At 31.2% G+C, this 17,831-nt stretch overlaps 4 protein-coding genes and 1 non-coding gene across 5 annotated transcripts; 4 read left to right on the top strand and 1 right to left on the bottom strand.

The window, feature by feature from the left end:
* Positions 1–25: 25 nt before the first annotated feature.
* On the bottom strand, positions 26–99 carry TRNAI-AAU (transfer RNA isoleucine (anticodon AAU)). The gene has a single exon. It is a non-coding gene; the product is annotated as a tRNA-Ile (tRNA).
* A 2,787-nt stretch (positions 100–2,886) lies between these two features.
* Positions 2,887–6,768, top strand: LOC127244537 (agamous-like MADS-box protein MADS2). Its single transcript, XM_051265100.1, has 8 exons — positions 2,887–3,422; positions 5,070–5,148; positions 5,306–5,370; positions 5,504–5,603; positions 5,723–5,764; positions 5,855–5,896; positions 6,023–6,183; positions 6,360–6,768. The coding sequence occupies exons 1-8, from the start codon at positions 3,238–3,240 to the stop codon at positions 6,445–6,447; spliced, it is 762 nt and encodes a 253-aa protein (XP_051121057.1). The 5' UTR covers positions 2,887–3,237; the 3' UTR covers positions 6,448–6,768.
* Positions 6,769–11,200: 4,432 nt separating this feature from the next.
* On the top strand, positions 11,201–14,213 carry LOC127244538 (truncated transcription factor CAULIFLOWER A-like). The gene is made up of 8 exons (XM_051265102.1): positions 11,201–11,518; positions 12,450–12,525; positions 12,801–12,865; positions 13,044–13,143; positions 13,264–13,305; positions 13,611–13,652; positions 13,753–13,886; positions 14,040–14,213. The coding sequence occupies exons 1-8, from the start codon at positions 11,328–11,330 to the stop codon at positions 14,140–14,142; spliced, it is 753 nt and encodes a 250-aa protein (XP_051121059.1). The 5' UTR covers positions 11,201–11,327; the 3' UTR covers positions 14,143–14,213.
* Positions 14,214–14,234: 21 nt separating this feature from the next.
* Positions 14,235–15,762, top strand: LOC127244536 (glutathione transferase GST 23-like). Its single transcript, XM_051265099.1, has 2 exons — positions 14,235–15,078; positions 15,161–15,762. The coding sequence occupies exons 1-2, from the start codon at positions 14,752–14,754 to the stop codon at positions 15,512–15,514; spliced, it is 681 nt and encodes a 226-aa protein (XP_051121056.1). The 5' UTR covers positions 14,235–14,751; the 3' UTR covers positions 15,515–15,762.
* A 78-nt stretch (positions 15,763–15,840) lies between these two features.
* Positions 15,841–17,515, top strand: LOC127244535 (leucine-rich repeat extensin-like protein 6). The gene is made up of 3 exons (XM_051265098.1): positions 15,841–16,111; positions 16,206–16,628; positions 16,703–17,515. Exons 2-3 carry the CDS (start codon positions 16,487–16,489, stop codon positions 17,404–17,406), a joined length of 846 nt encoding a protein of 281 aa, XP_051121055.1. The 5' UTR covers positions 15,841–16,111; positions 16,206–16,486; the 3' UTR covers positions 17,407–17,515.
* Positions 17,516–17,831: the final 316 nt, after the last annotated feature.

Here is a 17,831-nt window from a genome sequence, read left to right as displayed (position 1 = left end):
AAACTTAAAAATAATTTCAAAAGTTTGGCCCATACAGGTCTCGAACCTGTGACCTTCGCGTTATTAGCACGACGCTCTAACCAGCTGAGCTAATAGGCCAGTGTTCGTATTAAACTAAATTATATAATATCACGCATATTACAGCAAAGACAGTGTATTATATCATATGCGTTGTAACGTTAAACGTCACCCGTCATTCACCTTTCCAATCCTCAACAGCCCAATCACAGATAACCTCATTCAACCCAGCCCAATTCCCACGCGACACGTGGCTATTGCACCGCAGGCATTACTATGGAGACGCCAGATTGCACGACGGACGCCCCACGTAGATTCTCCGTTTCTGATGAGACGTCCGCCGTCCTTTTGTGAATAATTAATGCGACGGAACCGTTTTCTTGTTCTCGGCGGTAGCCGACCCCAAAATTTTTTTACTATTTTTATTTTTTTCATGTAATAAATAAAATGCTGTAAAAAGGCGTTACGAAAAATTGATTTTACTAAGAGAAAAAAACTCGGGCAATAATTTGATCTAGCTTCAAAAAATAATACTCTTGACTAATTTTAGTGAATGGACAAGAATTTACAGTGCATGGTTTTAACCAGTGAAAGTAGACACCAGTTGTGTTATGTTTGGTCAGTCAATGTCGTTTTTATTCATTAGAAAAGCCAATACATTGCAATTTTATTTTATTTTATTTTTCGTATATATATTTGTTTTGTTCTATACACTATATATATATATATATGCAGGGCCCGAACCACCATAGGGCAAAGGGGGCTCCAACCCCCCGCCCCGGGCCGTCTCTTTTATTTTATTTAAATATATATTTTTTTTATAAATATGTATGCATTTGTATATTAAAAATATTTAAATTATATAAAGAATAATGCTAAAAAAAATAATTAACTATGTTTATGTCTAATATTTTAATTTCATATAATTTTTTAAAAATATTATAAGATAATACAATATATATATAATAAAAGTTAAATACATTTTTAGTTGTGATAATAAGATAATTTTAATATTTTTTTAAATATTTTTTTCTTTAAAAAAAAATAGTTCTATTTATTATTTTTAAGCAATATAAAAATAAATATATAAAAAATATATTTTTTATTACTTTATTTATTATTATTATCTTCAAATATATCAATTTAAAAAATACAACATTGAAATATATATTTTTAATCGTGTTATTTTAAAAAATTTAAAAACTAGTCCCCTTGCATCGGTCTCTAGTTCCGCCTCTGTGTATATGTATATATGTATAATGTATATATATATAATTTAACATTATTAAATATATCTTGAATATTATAGCAGATACAAAATTAATTGCAAGTGTTCAACGTGCTAATGACATAGTTCAAAATTTTTAATTAGTTAACAAATATCAGTGTTGAAAGTTTAGATATCCTTTATTTTAATGGACATAACACATGCTCTATTGTAAAATAAGAGTGTATGCTATATGTTCATTTTTATATTATTCTACATACATATATTTAGTTTTTTATAAAAATATATTTGATGTTTTATAGGAATATACATTATATTGTTTCCTTCGATTCATCTTTTGATTTTTATTTGTCTCATTTATTCTGTCATTTTTTTTTAGAAAAAAATTATACATTTTAATTTCATTTCAAAATTTCAATTTATAATTTTTTTAACTTTAATTATACTAATTAATTATCTTAGTCTTAATATAAGATTATTTTTATTATACAAACAATTACTTCATATAAAAAATTATTGGGTAAACAAACTCTTAATTCTCTAACTTTGATGTAAAATATATTTTGATTTAATGATTTTGTCTTGTATTGGGATTAGGAACTTGAACTTTAAATTATGGAAATGGTTAGAAATGAAATTACAGAATAATAATAATAATAATAATAATAATAATAATAATAATAATAATAATAATAATAATAAAGAGACATAATTAATGGATCTTCAATAGCTTACAATGTTAAATATATATTGACATCTTTATATATAATCGTCACGTTAGTGTTATTAGGTAGTAATCAATATGATTACTCAAACAGTTATTAGTCATACCACACATGCATGCATGCACACACAAATATATGTTTGAAATGTCAACTAAAATTTATTTCATAATTGTATTGTTAAATAATAATATTCTATTTATCCCATTTTTATTTTATCTTTGTTTTTATTTCTAATTGAGATATTTTAAATACCGTTTTGTAAAAAAAAAATTCAACATATTTTCTTTTCTAAAAATTAATATATTGCACACACTCATTATTTTTATATTACTTATATAATTCATATATTTTTTTTTTCTTCGAACCAAATACATATGCTTTAATTAAATATGATAACATTACACTTTTAATAAACAAACAAGTAAAATTAAAGTACTTAAAAATACAACTAAAGTAAAGCAATTTTCTTATTTAATTTCCTGTTTTGATATTTTTATGTTGGTCAATCAATATATACATACGCGCGTGTATACATGTATTGACTTCTTATGTAATTATTAGAAGGTATATATTTGAAATAATAAATTATTAACCTGGTTAATGACGTACTTAACCTCACCCGAATTTAGTTGCCCTAAACCAATGGATTTTACACATCTTGACTGAAACCTAATTTCGAGGCCAATGATCACCCGACACGTGGAAGTCAAATCATCTATGGACGACGGCTGTCCGATCTTCCTGACGAACATCACCGCCACCGCCACGCGTTTCCTCGCGCGTCGATGCCAATCCCAGCATCACAACCACACGCGTGCAATCCACGCTCGGCATCAAACAGTCAAATACACGCACGCTTTTGTACCAGTGGTTAAAAAGCCGGAGTGGCTTCCATAATTCTTACATAATAAAGCTATGGAGAACACCCAACCCTAAGTCCTCGTCTCTGATGTCTGATCTGCTGCACATGTCCGAGTCCTGAGCTCTCTCCTACGGAGAATCCACGAAGAAGAGCTGAGCAGCAACAAATCCACGCACGCCATCGTTTCCGTAGCTGTGGTCTTCTATATATGGAATTGTCGTTTCTGTGTTTATTTGGAAATTAGGGTTTCAGGATTTTAACCATTTTAGCTAAGGGAGATGAAATAAGATCATTCTTGCAATTAATTGAAGGGGAAATATAAGGCATTAAACAGAGATTGAGCACGAGATCAGCAAATTTAGGTATATTTGGAGAGATTTTTATTTAAAACAAAATTAGGGATCATGGGAAGAGGGAGAGTGGAGCTGAAGAGGATAGAGAACAAGATAAACAGACAGGTTACATTTGCAAAGAGAAGAAATGGTCTGCTCAAGAAAGCTTACGAGCTTTCTGTCCTCTGCGATGCCGAGGTTGCTCTTATTATCTTCTCCAACCGTGGCAAGCTCTATGAGTTCTGCAGCTCCTCCAAGTACATATATCTTCTTATAATTTTCTCTATTTAGTTATTTCTGCAGATTATTTTTGTCAAAAAGCCATTTTTCTGCACTTGTCTCTTTGTTTTGGTGAAGACATCTTGGTTCGTAGTTATGCTTGAAATCTTAATGTTGGTAAGAAAAATTAGGGTTCTTAATTTGGGGTTTTTCTTAATCTTGCACAAAGTAGTTTTAATCTCTGGTTCTTTCCATTTAATATATGGATCTCTGAAACTGGCAGATGTCTTTCCAACTCCTCCATCTCTGAGTAATCATCAGATTGTTTTTCAGTTTGAACACTTCATTCTTCTTTTAACTGGTTTCAAGCCTGACCTGTTTTGATTCTCCCAACCTCCGAGGTTGTTCAGGAATCTGCAATTATTTAAGTGGCCCTTTCTTGATTTACTGCAACTGCTTCCAGCTAACTAGGGTTTGTGGAAAGGGTTGAATTAATTGATTGTGTTTCAGCATATTGCTGATGGAATGCTCAAAGTGATTTAATAAAGTGTTGTGCTTGGTCAGCACATCATCTTAATTAATTAGATGTTGACGAGACTTTTTTTTTTTTTGGGTGCCTTTGGCTCATTTGATGAGAGGATCAGAGTATAATAGTAAATCTTTTCAAATCATTCATAGCTATTATTGTATATATTAATAACTAGCCCCACGATGTATATATTTTTTTTTCTTCAATCAAATTGTAATATAACCAACATTTTTTTTTGTTTTTTGTTTTTTGTTTATTTTTTTATATAACAACAGTCACAGGGGAAGAGTTCATCTTCAGAATAAGTTTTAGAAAACTTAAATATATAAACTAATGTAACCGAGTTTGTTCTGTTGTCATTTTAAAATAGGCGTTCAAGCTTAATGAAGTACTATTAAACATTACATTTATCACTAGATTTTCTTGTTTTCCTTTGTAAAATAATAATAATAATAATAAATTTAAAAAAAATGTATGAAGAAAACTTATGTTAAATCTACCTAATTGACAAAGGGTGCTGTTTGGTTGTATTTCTAACTTTTTCAGTACATAACACATCTATTTTTCATTTATATATTATGTAGAAAATTTATTTTTTATTTAAAACATATTTCATTTATAAATTACATTGCATAAAAATGAACTTTTTGATACTATTATTAAAAATACCAACACACCCAAAGACACTGGAAGTAGAGGTTTGTTTATACCCATCAGCTCTAATAATTATGATAGTTCTTATATGGGTAAAAGTAGTTAGGGTGTGTTTAGTTTCTTTTGAGATGTTTGTGGTTTTCTGGTAGTTTCCAATTTAAATTTTTTCATAGTTAAAAATAGTGGTAGATAATTAGTTTTGATAGTTTAAAGTTTTATTACTCTAGTTGAAGTGACAAGTGAAATTGGTTTTATCCTGTAAATCTTCACTCCAGCTTTGTTATAGTGAATGGATCAACAGTCCGACATGCATACATGTTGTAAGAACCACATCTTAGCTTAATCCAAGTCTGTTGTAATGCATCCGCCACATCATGGACACTTAATTATATTAATGAACAAAGAATGTAATAAAATAGCAGCTACACGAATATATATATATATATATATATAACTGTGCTCCCTCTAACCATTGCTGGTATTCTTGTTTGGATTCCTACAGCATGCTTCAGACACTTGAAAGGTATCAAAAGTGCAGCTATGGCTCCCTAGAAGTGAATAATCCTGGCAGAGATATTGAGGTATGTGTGTGTTACTCAGAATCTTTAATTTATTACAAATGTAGAACGTGTATGCATGTGATAATTCAAGTGTAGCCTTAATTATTGATTTCTCCAAAACATGTCTGATTTAGCTATTGCATATGTTCTTTTGTTTTTTTTCTCTGTGTTGTTGTAGCAAAGTAGCTATAGAGAATATCTGAAACTGAAATCCAAATATGAGTCTCTGAAGCGATACCAAAGGTAAGTAATAGTAATGTTCTTCATTACAATGTAGTATTAAGTTAAACTTAAACCCCTTCAATGGAAGGTGTAGCTAGGTACATATACATACATACAAATATATATATATATATATTCTACGTGGCGCTTTCAGACAACTTCTTGGGGATGATTTGGAGCCTCTGAACATCAATGACCTCGAGCAAATCGAGTATCAACTGGAGACATCATTGAAGCACATTAGGTCTACAAGGGTAAGCAAGATTGTCCTTTTTATCTCTTTTTTTTTTTTTGGGGTCTATTTTGCGATATTTCTTTCAGACAATTAATTAAGTTGAATTTCTGACTGAATTTATTTATTTATATTGAGCAGACGCAAGTGATGCTTGATCAGCTTTCTGATCTCCAAGCCAAGGTACTTACTACTACTTGCATGCATGCATTCATTCATTCAAACATTCATTAATTTAATCGAACATCATTAATATATTACATTACATTGCAGGAGAAGATGATGCTCGACGCCAATAAAGCTTTAGAAAGAAAGGTACCCATCAAATATATATATATACTATTCACTTCTTCTTCGGAATAACTAATCAATATATATATATATGTATGTATGTATATATTACTTATCAACTCGATGGGGATGATGGATGACGTGTCCCAGCTGGAAGAAATCTATGCCACTAATCATCTGCAGCAGCAATCCTGGGTGGGAGGTGGGGAGCATAGCAACGCTTACGGCGGCGGCCACCACCACCACCACCATCCCCAGGAATCTCAGGGCTTCTTTCAGCCTCTGGATTGCAATTCCACTCTCCAGATTGGGTAATTTTCAACCTTAAAATAAATGCTTTTAATTTGTGTTCGTCGTCGCTCACATTCTTACAATCAATTAATCAATCAATTTACTACACACTTGCCATATTTTTTCTTAATTAATTAAAACAATTGAAAATGTGTGAGTGCAAATTAAATTAATTAAAGAGTGATTGATGTTGCAGGTACAATGATCCAGTGAGTTCGAGCCAGATGACTGCAGCAGCAGATGTCCAGAATGTGAATGGATTGGTCCCTGGCTGGATGCTTTGATCTATTCACTGCATGTTGTCCGAAAGAAACCCCTTTCTATCTAATTATTATATATAGAGAGAGAGAAAGAAGCATATATATATATATATATATATGTTATAGTATAGTATATGGTATGCAATTAATTAATTAATTAATTAATTCCAAGCTAAGTGTGGGATCCTAATTTATATATCGATCTATCTATTTATCTATCCATATCTGCTTCCAGATACAGTATGAATAATGGAATGGAGTGGAGCAGTGTTGCTTTCGTTTTGGAATTCTTGCTTGTCAATATATATATATATATATGGGAATGGAAGTGTATGTATTAATGTACCTATATATGTATTATTAAATTGACTAGTTTGCCACTTTAATTATGGGTTCATTATGTGTTTAATTATTATTTCATTTTAGGACTTTTTTCAATTACATTAGGCCCATGTCTTTGGGCCCATGTAGACCAATACGATCACTGGGAGGACTTTTGTATATGTGATCAATATAATCCCCACTTATATATTCCCTCCGTCCAGGTTAATATTTTTTTCTGTCCAGGTTACTATTTCTTAATTTAGTATTATACTATCTATTTAACTAATAAGTATTATTTCAACTTACAATATATTACAAAAATAGCATTATTTTTATATTTTACACCATACTATTAGGGATATTTTTGTCTTTTTTTTTTTCTTTTTCTTTTTACTTCAATCCAATATAATACTAATATTAAAAAATTTAAGTGCGAAAAGCAAACGCCACCCTTCCAACGGAACGAAGGGAGTAATATATATGTGATCAAACTCACTGCAATATTTTTCAATTTAGAAATAATTAATAATATATATTAATATATACTTTACTTTATTATATTATATTACTCAAATAAAAAAATAAATAATCATTTTTCACTTCATTCATATTACTTAATATTCATATTATCTCAAATTACTATATTTAATACTCCTCACTTAAATTCTTATGTCAAACACAAATGTTGCAGGATGTTTGGACGGAGAGAATATATATATAGAATTGAAAAATATGTATCACTTCCAACATGGATAAAGTTTATTTTAACGACTATGTATGATTGGTTCTTAACCACAATAATTATTTGCAATTTGCTAATGACCTTATTCACTCCGATCCGCCCACACCCCACGTGAAATTTTCACTTCAATCTGCCTATGCCTATTCAATAATACCAATATAATACTATTAATTAATTATTAGATTCGATCCCCCTCGATAAAAATCAAATTCAATATCCCAAAAAATCTCCATCGTAGAGCTAAATAATTTAAGAATTTATGGGCCTTTCGTTTTATATGCTGTATATAATTAATTAAAATGGTCCCCATGATTATGCATGATAATAGGTCAATTAATGTAATAATAAATAGGTGAGTAGTGTTACGTTGGATTACATCCCTACATAAGCAGTGTTTAAGTTTGGACCACTCAACTTGGTGGGGAACAATTCAACAGCTCAACTTGTACTAATGTATTCGTATTTAATACACTCCTCCTCATTTACCTATAACCACTTTCATTTCACTTGTAATAATAGTACGTATACATTGGATTCCTAATTACATTATGTAATAAATAATTAAAAAACAATCATATTGTCTTATGTTACTCTTATATATACGTTGCTTTATCTACTAGTCATTTATCATATATATAAAGGAGCATAAAATAATTACCGTGTGTTTGGTTTATCTCATTTATTTGTCACACTTCTCCCAACTTTTCTTTTTCTCAATATTACTTTTTACTTACTCCGTTTTTATTGACCAGTGAAAATATGTAAGAAGTTTGATATTTTTGTTCTTTTATATGTATATATAATAATATATTTATAATTTATGTAAAAATTTAAAATATTTTGATATTGATGTATAATTATTTTTAATAAAAAAAATATTTTGAGTTAGGACAAATTAGTCCATTCTCACATCACTGTACCATTTCTTACCAACCGCACAATTTAATTATATTTGTATATGGAGTATCAACTATTAACAATAGACTACTTTACTAGAAACGAAGATATCTTATCTTTTTCTATAAATATTGAAAAATAAATTCAACTTGTATTTCTAAGAACACATGCATAGGTGGATCCACGTGTCAAACGTTGTACTATATGAAAAGGGTCCAATTATCCGTAACTACTATCTCCCGGCGTAAAAAATAAAATTTGAACAAAAATGAAATCAAAATAAATAAAACTTAATTATTTTATTTGATAAAATTAATTAAAAAAATATAAATTAAAGAATATAACATAGAAATACAATGGTCTAAAAAAATATACTCTCTCCTTCCTAATTCAATAGGTTTTTTTTTTTTTTTTTTAGTTTGGTAGTAAATTTAAAAATAATAGTATTTTATTGGTTATTGAAAGTAGGTAAATTTTTTTTTATATTTTTGTTATTTGACTTTACATATAAAATACACGTTGCCGTTTCTGTCTGTCCCACATACCATGTCACTTTCCCTTTTTTAGAAAATGATTACACACTTTAATCTCATTTTAAACTTTTTAATTTTTTAAAAAATTTTAATTAAACTAATTAGTATGTTAATCTTAATTTATAATTATTTATATTACAGGATAATTATTTCATTAATATATTTTTAATTATCTACTAATTACATCCTCCTAAAATACCGTGTCTACAATATAGCAGGCACGGTATATAGGACAGATGGAGTAGTATATTAGTAATTTATGTAAAAACAATATTTTATTATTAGTGTAGAATTATTTTTTAAAAAAATATAATATTTGAAGTGGGACAGGTAAAAATATATAGTACCTAGAATTAGGACGAAGAGAATATATATTGCAGATACTGAAGATATATGATTGATACATGTATAAAAAAAAAAACCATGAATTTAGTATATATATATATATATAAAGTTAGTGAAATGTGAACTCTAGAGAAATAGGGTGTGTTTGTTTTGCCTTTTGATTTAAAAAAATATTTTTTTTACGTGAGATATTATGAAAGTTAAGTAAATAAATAATATTGACAAATGAACACGGCGTATGCATTTTTCAAAATAAGAATAAATAAATAATGAAGAATGAGATATAGTTGATTCTTAGATTTGAATCTTTTGATTCAAACAAACAAACAAACAAAAAAATTTGACATATTTTTGTTCTTCTGTCTTCATTTTCTTTGTACTAATACATTTTATTATGTACTATGTTTATGCTTATTAATATATTTATGTATTGAATCGATTGTATTATGCATGTATGGATTATTGTTCTATATGTCGTATATGCATTAATATGTTTTACATTGTTGATTTATACTTTATGAACAATCTCTCTCTCTCTCTCTCTCTCTCTCTCTATATATATATATATATTATGTATTATAAATACTATGTTAATTAATTATAGTCAGTACAGTAACAATTAATATATATGACACTAATTAGGAATGCTAATATAATAACTGTATATCTTATTTTTATATTTTCTGTTTTAATTAAAAGTATTTTTTTTACTAATTTTTTATATGTTTTACTATAAAGTATTTATTTTCTATTTTAATAAAAATAATCATATATTAATACCAAATACACTTATTTTTTACATAAATTATAAATATACGATTATAAATATATTTATTATATATATATATGAAGTCAATGGGCAAAAGTAAAATCTCTTATCTCTTATATATTGTCATTAACAAATTAAATATTAGTATTATATTTTAATATATTACAAAATTTTAAATAATCATTTGGAGTGAGACGGAGGGAGTATAAAATAAATTTAAATCATACTATATAAATTTTATTTAAAAAATAATTCGTTTACCTTGCTTTTTATCCATATTTTATATAATTATATATATACATATATATTTAGAACCATTACATGCAGCACTATATATTTATTTTATTTAATTTTTTTTTTCTAATTTTAAATATTTAAGGCTTAAATTCTCTATAAAAAAAACCCATCAAATACACAATTTTCATATAAAGCACTACACTCAACCATTATTTTATATAAAAAAACCATAAAAAATACAAAAACATAAAAAAGCTATAAATAAACAAAACACTTGTTATATGTTTTTTTTAAAAAAAATGTTTCACTTTTTAGATTGTCGCTGAAAAGAAAACATGTATATAGACCTCAGATAACTAGACAGGTAACTATAAAAATATTAGTAATATATAAATTTAAAATTCATTTATCTGTATTTGGGACGCACGGCACGACAATAAAGCAGCGTTAGCCGTTAGTGAAAAGATGGAGGATGCAACATAATAACCTGAGACAGACTCCTGGGATCTCAACGCCAAATAAATCCAGACCGTTCAATTTGTAGACCCAACAAATGAACGGCATACAATCAGTAGGCTCTCTAATCCTTTCTCCGAGCAAAACTCTCTCCTCGCCAACCCTAATTTGATTTCCTAACCCTCCTTCCCAGCTTATATATCTAACAATGTATGTCTCTGTGTGTGAATGGTAAAAATTGCCAGAAATAAAAACACACACATAATATATATATATATATATACATATTATTAAAAAAGTAAGTGCTATAGGAAGAAGCACTCCTAGGTTACTGTCTTTGAACTTCTCCAACGTGGAAACAAATTAAAGCAGCAGCAGCAGAGAAGTAGAAAGAATTAAGCCAAGCCCCACCCCACCATCCCCTCTGGTTATTTTGATTGGTCGTCACTGTGAACCATTTATTATGAGGTGAGATCGAGTACTCATCCAAATTCTTAGGTTTTCGTACTACCACGTACTGCATCTGTATATAAGTACATGCTTCTCATCATAAATCTGGAGAGAGATAGCTAGAGAGGATTAATAACTAAAGATAGTAATAATGGGGAGAAGTGGAAGACAGGTGGAGCTGAAGGTGATCGAGAACAAGATCAGCAGGCAGGTTACCTTCTCGAAAAGGAGATCCGGTTTGCAGAAGAAAGCTCGGGAGATCTCTGTGCTCTGCGATGCTCACGTTGCTTTCATTGCCTTCTCTACCACCGGCAAGCTCTTCCATTACTCTTCTCATATCAGGTATGTATATATATATATATATTATTGTATTCATTATTTATACATACATACATACATACATACATACATATGTTCCGATAAAAAAAAAAAAAAAAGAAAAAGAAGAAGATCAGAAGGTTCCTGCATTAACACACACATTTGTTTGTAATAATTTTGTGTATCATGTTCAGGGATCCACTGTACTGTCCAGATATATATGCCAATAACTCCAGATGAAAAGAATTTGTGTAAAATAATTAATGATTAATTAAGTTTCAAAGTGTTTGGATGATTAAAGAGTTACAACCAATAAGATACTGAATTTCTTAAACAAGAATTTATTTTACACAGCAATTATTCAATATCATTGATATACTACAGTTAAAATACTCTCTATTTTTATATATCAATTTTATACTTTAAGCTAATATTGCTAGCTGAGATATATGATTAAGGAGGAACTTAATTAAAGTTAATTAAAGCATCCATTTAGAGATTGTAGCTTGTTAGGAAATGTATAGCTTATGTTCTTGTGGAGTTTACAAGTATATTTCTTAAAAAACATTTTATTCACTATTGTAATATATGAATCTAAATTTTCTATTCGTATAAGAAACCATACATATATACAGTGGAATGCAAATAGTCAATAAGTACAAAATCAATCGAATCTCCCAAAATAAGGTTAATACTAGGATTATAATATACACAAATATATACCTAACATCCATCAACAGTTTTAATTTGTATCTTATGCAATATGTTTTGAGAATTCTACCAACTCATAGACATAACATCCATTCAATAATTGTTTTACAAAAATGTGCCTTGCTAGAAATTAATATTAGTTTGTTCACATCTTAGTGATTTGATATGCTTTATTTTGTTGTTCCTAATTAGCTTCCCTTGGCTTAATTTATAACCATATTCGCTCGATCGGTCATTATTGCAGCATGGAAAAAATCATCGAAAGATACCAACAACACATCTACTCTCATAAAAATGTTGATGCAGATTGTCAGCCTATGGTAATTAACATTGCCTTACTCCAAGTCCTATACTCATGATCTGCTTGCTTCCACAAACAATAAATTTGGATGTAATATTTTATATATAAAATAAAATATTTTTAATAAAGAGTTTGAGGATTTTAAAGTAAAAAAAAAAAACATAAATTATATTCCAAAAGAACAGAACCTATGATTTAGAACATTATATATGGAAAAATGATGAGTTGGGAGGAGTTTAGGTTTCATGTCCAGACCGAAGTGGATATGCATGACAATTTTTGGTTCTCATGTAGGAAAACCCGTTCCTCGACTATAAAAAACTCAAGTCTCGAGCTCAAACTCTTCAAGCAAATATAAGGTACATACACACACATAAGTGTATGAATATATTACCTTAAGTAATATACATTATTTGAAGTATACTTAATGTTTATGTAATAGATCTTGAGGAAGCACCACAGTGTAGTTGTACTAATTATATATATATATATATCTTTGGATTTTTTATGTATGAATTCATTACATATATTGAATAGGAATTATGAAGGACAGGATTTGGATCCACTTAGCTTGAGAGAGCTCCAGGATTTGGAGCAACAGCTTGACAGTTCTCTTATGCGAATCCGAGCAAGGAAGGTATGCTGAATTCGATACATCATAGTTATTACAATGCGCACACATATATATAGCATGTAATGAAGTTGAGGAATTAACTCTAAGTGAACATCTTTATTGTTGTGTTAAATAAACAAACAGAACCAACTCATGCGCGAGACCATTGGTGATCTTCAAAGAAAGGTATTAATAACTCTCCTTACATTTTATATGAGAAAATTGTAGTTTAGTTCTATACCTATATGTAAGATCACTTTTATCCGTGTTATATTTTTTTTTATTGTATTTGATCATATACCTTTGAAAAAAATCGATTTTCTTATTGCTGCCTCTTACATCCTTGCGAGATACATGGCCAAAGTAAATGTAAGTAAGAGTGATAATTGATTATAGATACATGACTAAACTTACCATTTTTGTTTTGTAAAAATCATGAGATCAGATTCTTTGGGAATTAATATTCCATTGACGTGTGGTGTTCTTGGCAGGAAAGAAACCTGCAGGGTCAGCACAACTCATTAGCAAAGAAGGTGAGCTTAAAACTTTCCAAAATCTAATCACTATCACATAATTATGAGGATCACATGAACTGCAATTGATGAAATAATCATAAATTGGATGTCCTAACAGCTCAAGGAGAAGGGAAAGGAGAAAACGCCGGAGGAGGATCGATGTCTCATCGTACAGTTGGAACAAAATCCCATCTTCATAATTCCTCCCCCACCCCTACAACTATACGACATTCCTTGTCGTCTAACCATCGGGTAAATGCAGCAGTCATTTGATTCTTTGAGTACTAATCATGTTAAAATTGCCAATTTAGTCTTATACTTATGCAGTTTTAATATTCTTATATATATATTTCATGAATTTTGATGAGCAATCTTGATTTAGAATACTTTGCTTGGCCACTGCAGGCTTGACAATGGCGGTTCACAAAAAAAACTTGGCAACCAAACACGGCCTGTGCATCATTCCTCCACCACCTCCATCCACCCCTGGCTGCGTCTCACCAGATAATCTTGCATTATATATATATATGCATAAGTGTGTATATTGAAATTTGCTGATTCTATCATTTCTACTATGTAGTATTTGATTATGACTAGGCTTTCAATTTCTACGGATTTGGTTTTCCAAAACTGTGAAAACTTGAAAATAGCAATGGTTCTTATTTCTTTCTTTATTTGATAATTATATATATATATATATAGTATTTAGCCTATTAATTAATATTGCAGCAGTATAACTTGTAACTAAACTTGCTTTGTCTTAAATGGAAGTAATCAGCCAAAACACCATTACAATAATAACATTTTGTCGTACATGTGTGATAATTTATGCATATGGATCAAGTACTGAATGAAAACATTCAGCACTATGCTGAAAGGGTTGAGAATTAAATATTCTAATTTGTAGAATTAAATTTTATTATTAATATAATTATGATAATATATTATAGTCTTTAAGCACATGTTTTCATCCAGCACATAATCCCCACCTATAATTTATATTCCTGTACAGATATATTTAATAAGTATATCTCAAACCATTTCTTTCTTAATATGTACTGATTTCCTGTGCATGTCCTGAAATTAGTCTGAAAGTTCATTGCCTGATCCATTGATCATGTCAAGTTTGGAGTCCCGAGTAAGGCTATATGGGTTTTGGTCAAGCTCTTATGTGTATAGAGTGATATGGGCACTGAAGCTGAAGGGTGTAGAGTATGAGTACATAGAAGAGGATATTATGAACAAAAGTCAAGCCCTTCTGGAGTACAATCCAGTCCACAAGAAGGTTCCGGTGCTCGTCCATTGCGGAAAGCCGGTAGCCGAGTCAGCCGTGATCCTTCAATACATCGAAGAAACATGGCCGGATCATCACAATCCATTGCTACCTATGGATCCTTATGGAAGGGCCGTGGCGCGTTTTTGGATTGACTTTGGCCACCAATTGGTAAAACATAGATATATGCATCATTTGGATTTTTATTTTCATTTTTATGATTTTTGATTAGATAAAGTCCATGATGAGGCAGAAGGACATGTTCATGGCATTGGTTCTGTCTTCTGGAGAGGATAAAGTAAATGAAGTGGAGAAAATGCTTAGAAGGATTCAAGATGAGGCATTGGGAGATAAGAAGTTCTTCAATGGGGATCGAATTGGGCTGGTGGACTTATGCTTCGGGTGGATCGCTGGCCCATGGCTCGAATGCTCGCAGGAACTTGCAACAGAGGAGCATGTTTTGGACATGGAAACATTGCCAACGTTGTGTCGATGGATTGCGGATTTCAGACAGCAGCGGGTGATCGAGGAAAACCTCCCCGAACGCGAGGCAATGCTTGCAATCATCAAAAGGGTGAAAAAGAGAGGCTCAAAGCTTAACCCCTGAGTGCTAAAGTTGTTACAAATCTGCAAGAATTTCAGCAAGCCATTCAACTGTTGATGTGATTAACTTTAGCTCTTCATGATGTGCAATCCAATGAACTGTTTGTTTGGTTATGTTTTCACTAGGCTGAATGGTTTGGTCTTTGTACAAATAGTGAGACAGAGACACGAAAAGGTTGTGAGCATGCAATTAGAATTTGGATTTGGATTTCTAATAACAAAGTGGTCCAGTCCACCACTCACTTTCCAATTGTTTTCTTGGAAAAATATCTTAGTCCTGTCAAATCTACAGATTTGGGATTGAAAAGGCACAGCTGTCTAGTGAAAAATCCCAAGTTAGATTACATGGGTTCTGGGCAAGCCCTTATGTGTATAGAGTGAAATGGGCAGTATGAGTACATAGAAGAGGATCTTTCCAACAAAAGTCCAGCCCTTTTGGGGTATAATCCGGTCCACAAGAAGGTCCCGGCGCTCGTCATGGAGGAAAGCCGGTGGTCGAGTCAAGCGTGATCCTGCAATATATCGATGAAACATGGCAGAACCGACCGATCCTTATCAGAGGGCCGTTGAACGTTTCTGGATTGACTTTGGACAACAGAAGGTAGCTTTGTAATAGACTTTCTCATCTGAAAATTGGATTGTAGAAATTCATCATTGTTAAGTAAGACATCAAGATTTTGTGATTGAATGATCAGGGCCTCGTGAATCAACTGGGAATCGAATTGCCATCGCCCCAACCATCCCTCAACCAGCAAGAATGTCATTAGAACAACCAACTAAAGTTAACAGGAAAGTAACTGCTGATAGTTTGCAGCTAACTTGTTCCTGCGTGAATGCCATTAATGTATGAAAAATCTGGATCACATCCACGTGAATAGCTCTGAAGTTTTCCTATAAATTGGACCAACAATTGTTTTGAACAGACACAGTAGAGGCTTTAGCTTTCAGCCATTGATGAACTGTAAGCTCTCTGAGAATGCATTTGCTTTCGACTGTGATCTTCCTCTGTTTCACATTTAGCAGCGTCTTGACACAAGCTAGGGGAGGGACGTCTGCTGTCGTCGTCGGGACCGTTTACTGTAATAACACATGCCTGGGCTTTGCTGAATCCATTCCAGGTGAATTGATCATCTTCTCCTTTTCTAAAACTAATGGTTTTTACAGAGCCTCACCTTCACTTGCTGCGGTTTAGGTGCATCCATTGCTGTGGAATGCAAGAATTTGAGCTCGAGCTTAGCCCCAAACTTCCGACAGATATTGAAGACCAACAAGGATGGAAATTTCAAAGTTCATCTCCCTTTCTCTCCCCAAAAACATGCCAAGACTATAAAGCAATGCTCAGTCAGACTAATCAGCAGCAATAAGCCCTTGTGTGATGTACCTGCAATGGCTACTGCTGCTGCTTCGTTCCATCTCCTGTCAAGAAAACATGGAACACTAATTTTCTCGCCAGGTCCTCTCACATTCAGGCCGTTCAAAGATAATCAAGCATGCGATCAGAAACCAACCACCATCAATTTTAAGAAATCGAAGAATGCTCAGAACGAGCTGACCCCAATTCCAAATCAAAACGAAGAAACTGCGCAATTGTTGGACCGTAAGGCTGATCAGCCATTTACGCCCCCGCAAATTCCTCAAAATCCATTCTATCCGCCATATACTTTTCCTCCCAACCCATTCCAGCCGCCGACGTCTTCTCTTCCACCAAACCCTAATTTTCAGCCTCCGCCTTCGGGATTTCCTCCATTTTTCCCTTCACCAGCAATACCTAGTCTGGTTCCACCTCCGCCGCCGCCCCGGCCATCTTTTCCTTTTCCGTTCCCACCGTTTCCCTTCCAGCCAACGCCTGGCTTTCCCGGAGCGCCGCCGGCTGAGGCTCTTTTACTGTCTCCTTGATCATGGAGCAACAGGGCTACTTGGCTAATGAGTAATGACTACTGTATTATGCTTGCTGATGGAAACACGTACATTATATATCAAGATTAATAACAACATGAACTTAAAAGTTGGAATGAGCTTTTTCTTTTTTCTTTTTCCTTTTTTTTTTTTTTTTTTTTAATACTAAAAATCCATTATTTTTATTTTTTTAATAAATAAATATTTTGTTATATATATTAAAAATTTCTTATTTTTTATAAAATTAATTTTAAATTAATTATAAATAAATATATATTTTTTTATTTATTTGTATTGTATAAAATTTTAATATCTACAAAATTATATTTATATGTTCATAATTTATTAATCTATACTGTTTATTTTATGCCATAACAAAATGTATCACCGAGGAAGTATTTAAATATAATTTTAAATTAAATATT

This window comes from Andrographis paniculata, unplaced genomic scaffold (assembly GCF_009805555.1).
Source record: "Andrographis paniculata isolate CXL003 unplaced genomic scaffold, ASM980555v1 Contig19END, whole genome shotgun sequence".
Taxonomy (NCBI): domain Eukaryota; kingdom Viridiplantae; phylum Streptophyta; class Magnoliopsida; order Lamiales; family Acanthaceae; genus Andrographis; species Andrographis paniculata.
The sequence above is the reverse complement of the archived record's forward strand: the minus strand, read 5'-3'. Positions and strand labels throughout refer to the sequence as shown.

Coding starts and splice junctions, on each gene's coding strand:
- LOC127244537 (XM_051265100.1), top strand. CDS start 3,238: ATGGGAAGAGGGAGAGTGGAGCTGAAGAGGATAGAGAACAAGATAAAC. Junction 3,423..5,069: donor GAGTTCTGCAGCTCCTCCAA/GTACATATATCT, acceptor GGATTCCTACAG/CATGCTTCAGACACTTGAAA. Junction 5,765..5,854: donor TTTCTGATCTCCAAGCCAAG/GTACTTACTACT, acceptor ATTACATTGCAG/GAGAAGATGATGCTCGACGC.
- LOC127244538 (XM_051265102.1), top strand. CDS start 11,328: ATGGGGAGAAGTGGAAGACAGGTGGAGCTGAAGGTGATCGAGAACAAG. Junction 12,526..12,800: donor ATGCAGATTGTCAGCCTATG/GTAATTAACATT, acceptor GTTCTCATGTAG/GAAAACCCGTTCCTCGACTA. Junction 12,866..13,043: donor ACTCTTCAAGCAAATATAAG/GTACATACACAC, acceptor TATATTGAATAG/GAATTATGAAGGACAGGATT.
- LOC127244536 (XM_051265099.1), top strand. CDS start 14,752: ATGTCAAGTTTGGAGTCCCGAGTAAGGCTATATGGGTTTTGGTCAAGC. Junction 15,079..15,160: donor TTGACTTTGGCCACCAATTG/GTAAAACATAGA, acceptor ATGATGAGGCAG/AAGGACATGTTCATGGCATT.
- LOC127244535 (XM_051265098.1), top strand. CDS start 16,487: ATGCATTTGCTTTCGACTGTGATCTTCCTCTGTTTCACATTTAGCAGC. Junction 16,629..16,702: donor CTTTGCTGAATCCATTCCAG/GTGAATTGATCA, acceptor GCTGCGGTTTAG/GTGCATCCATTGCTGTGGAA.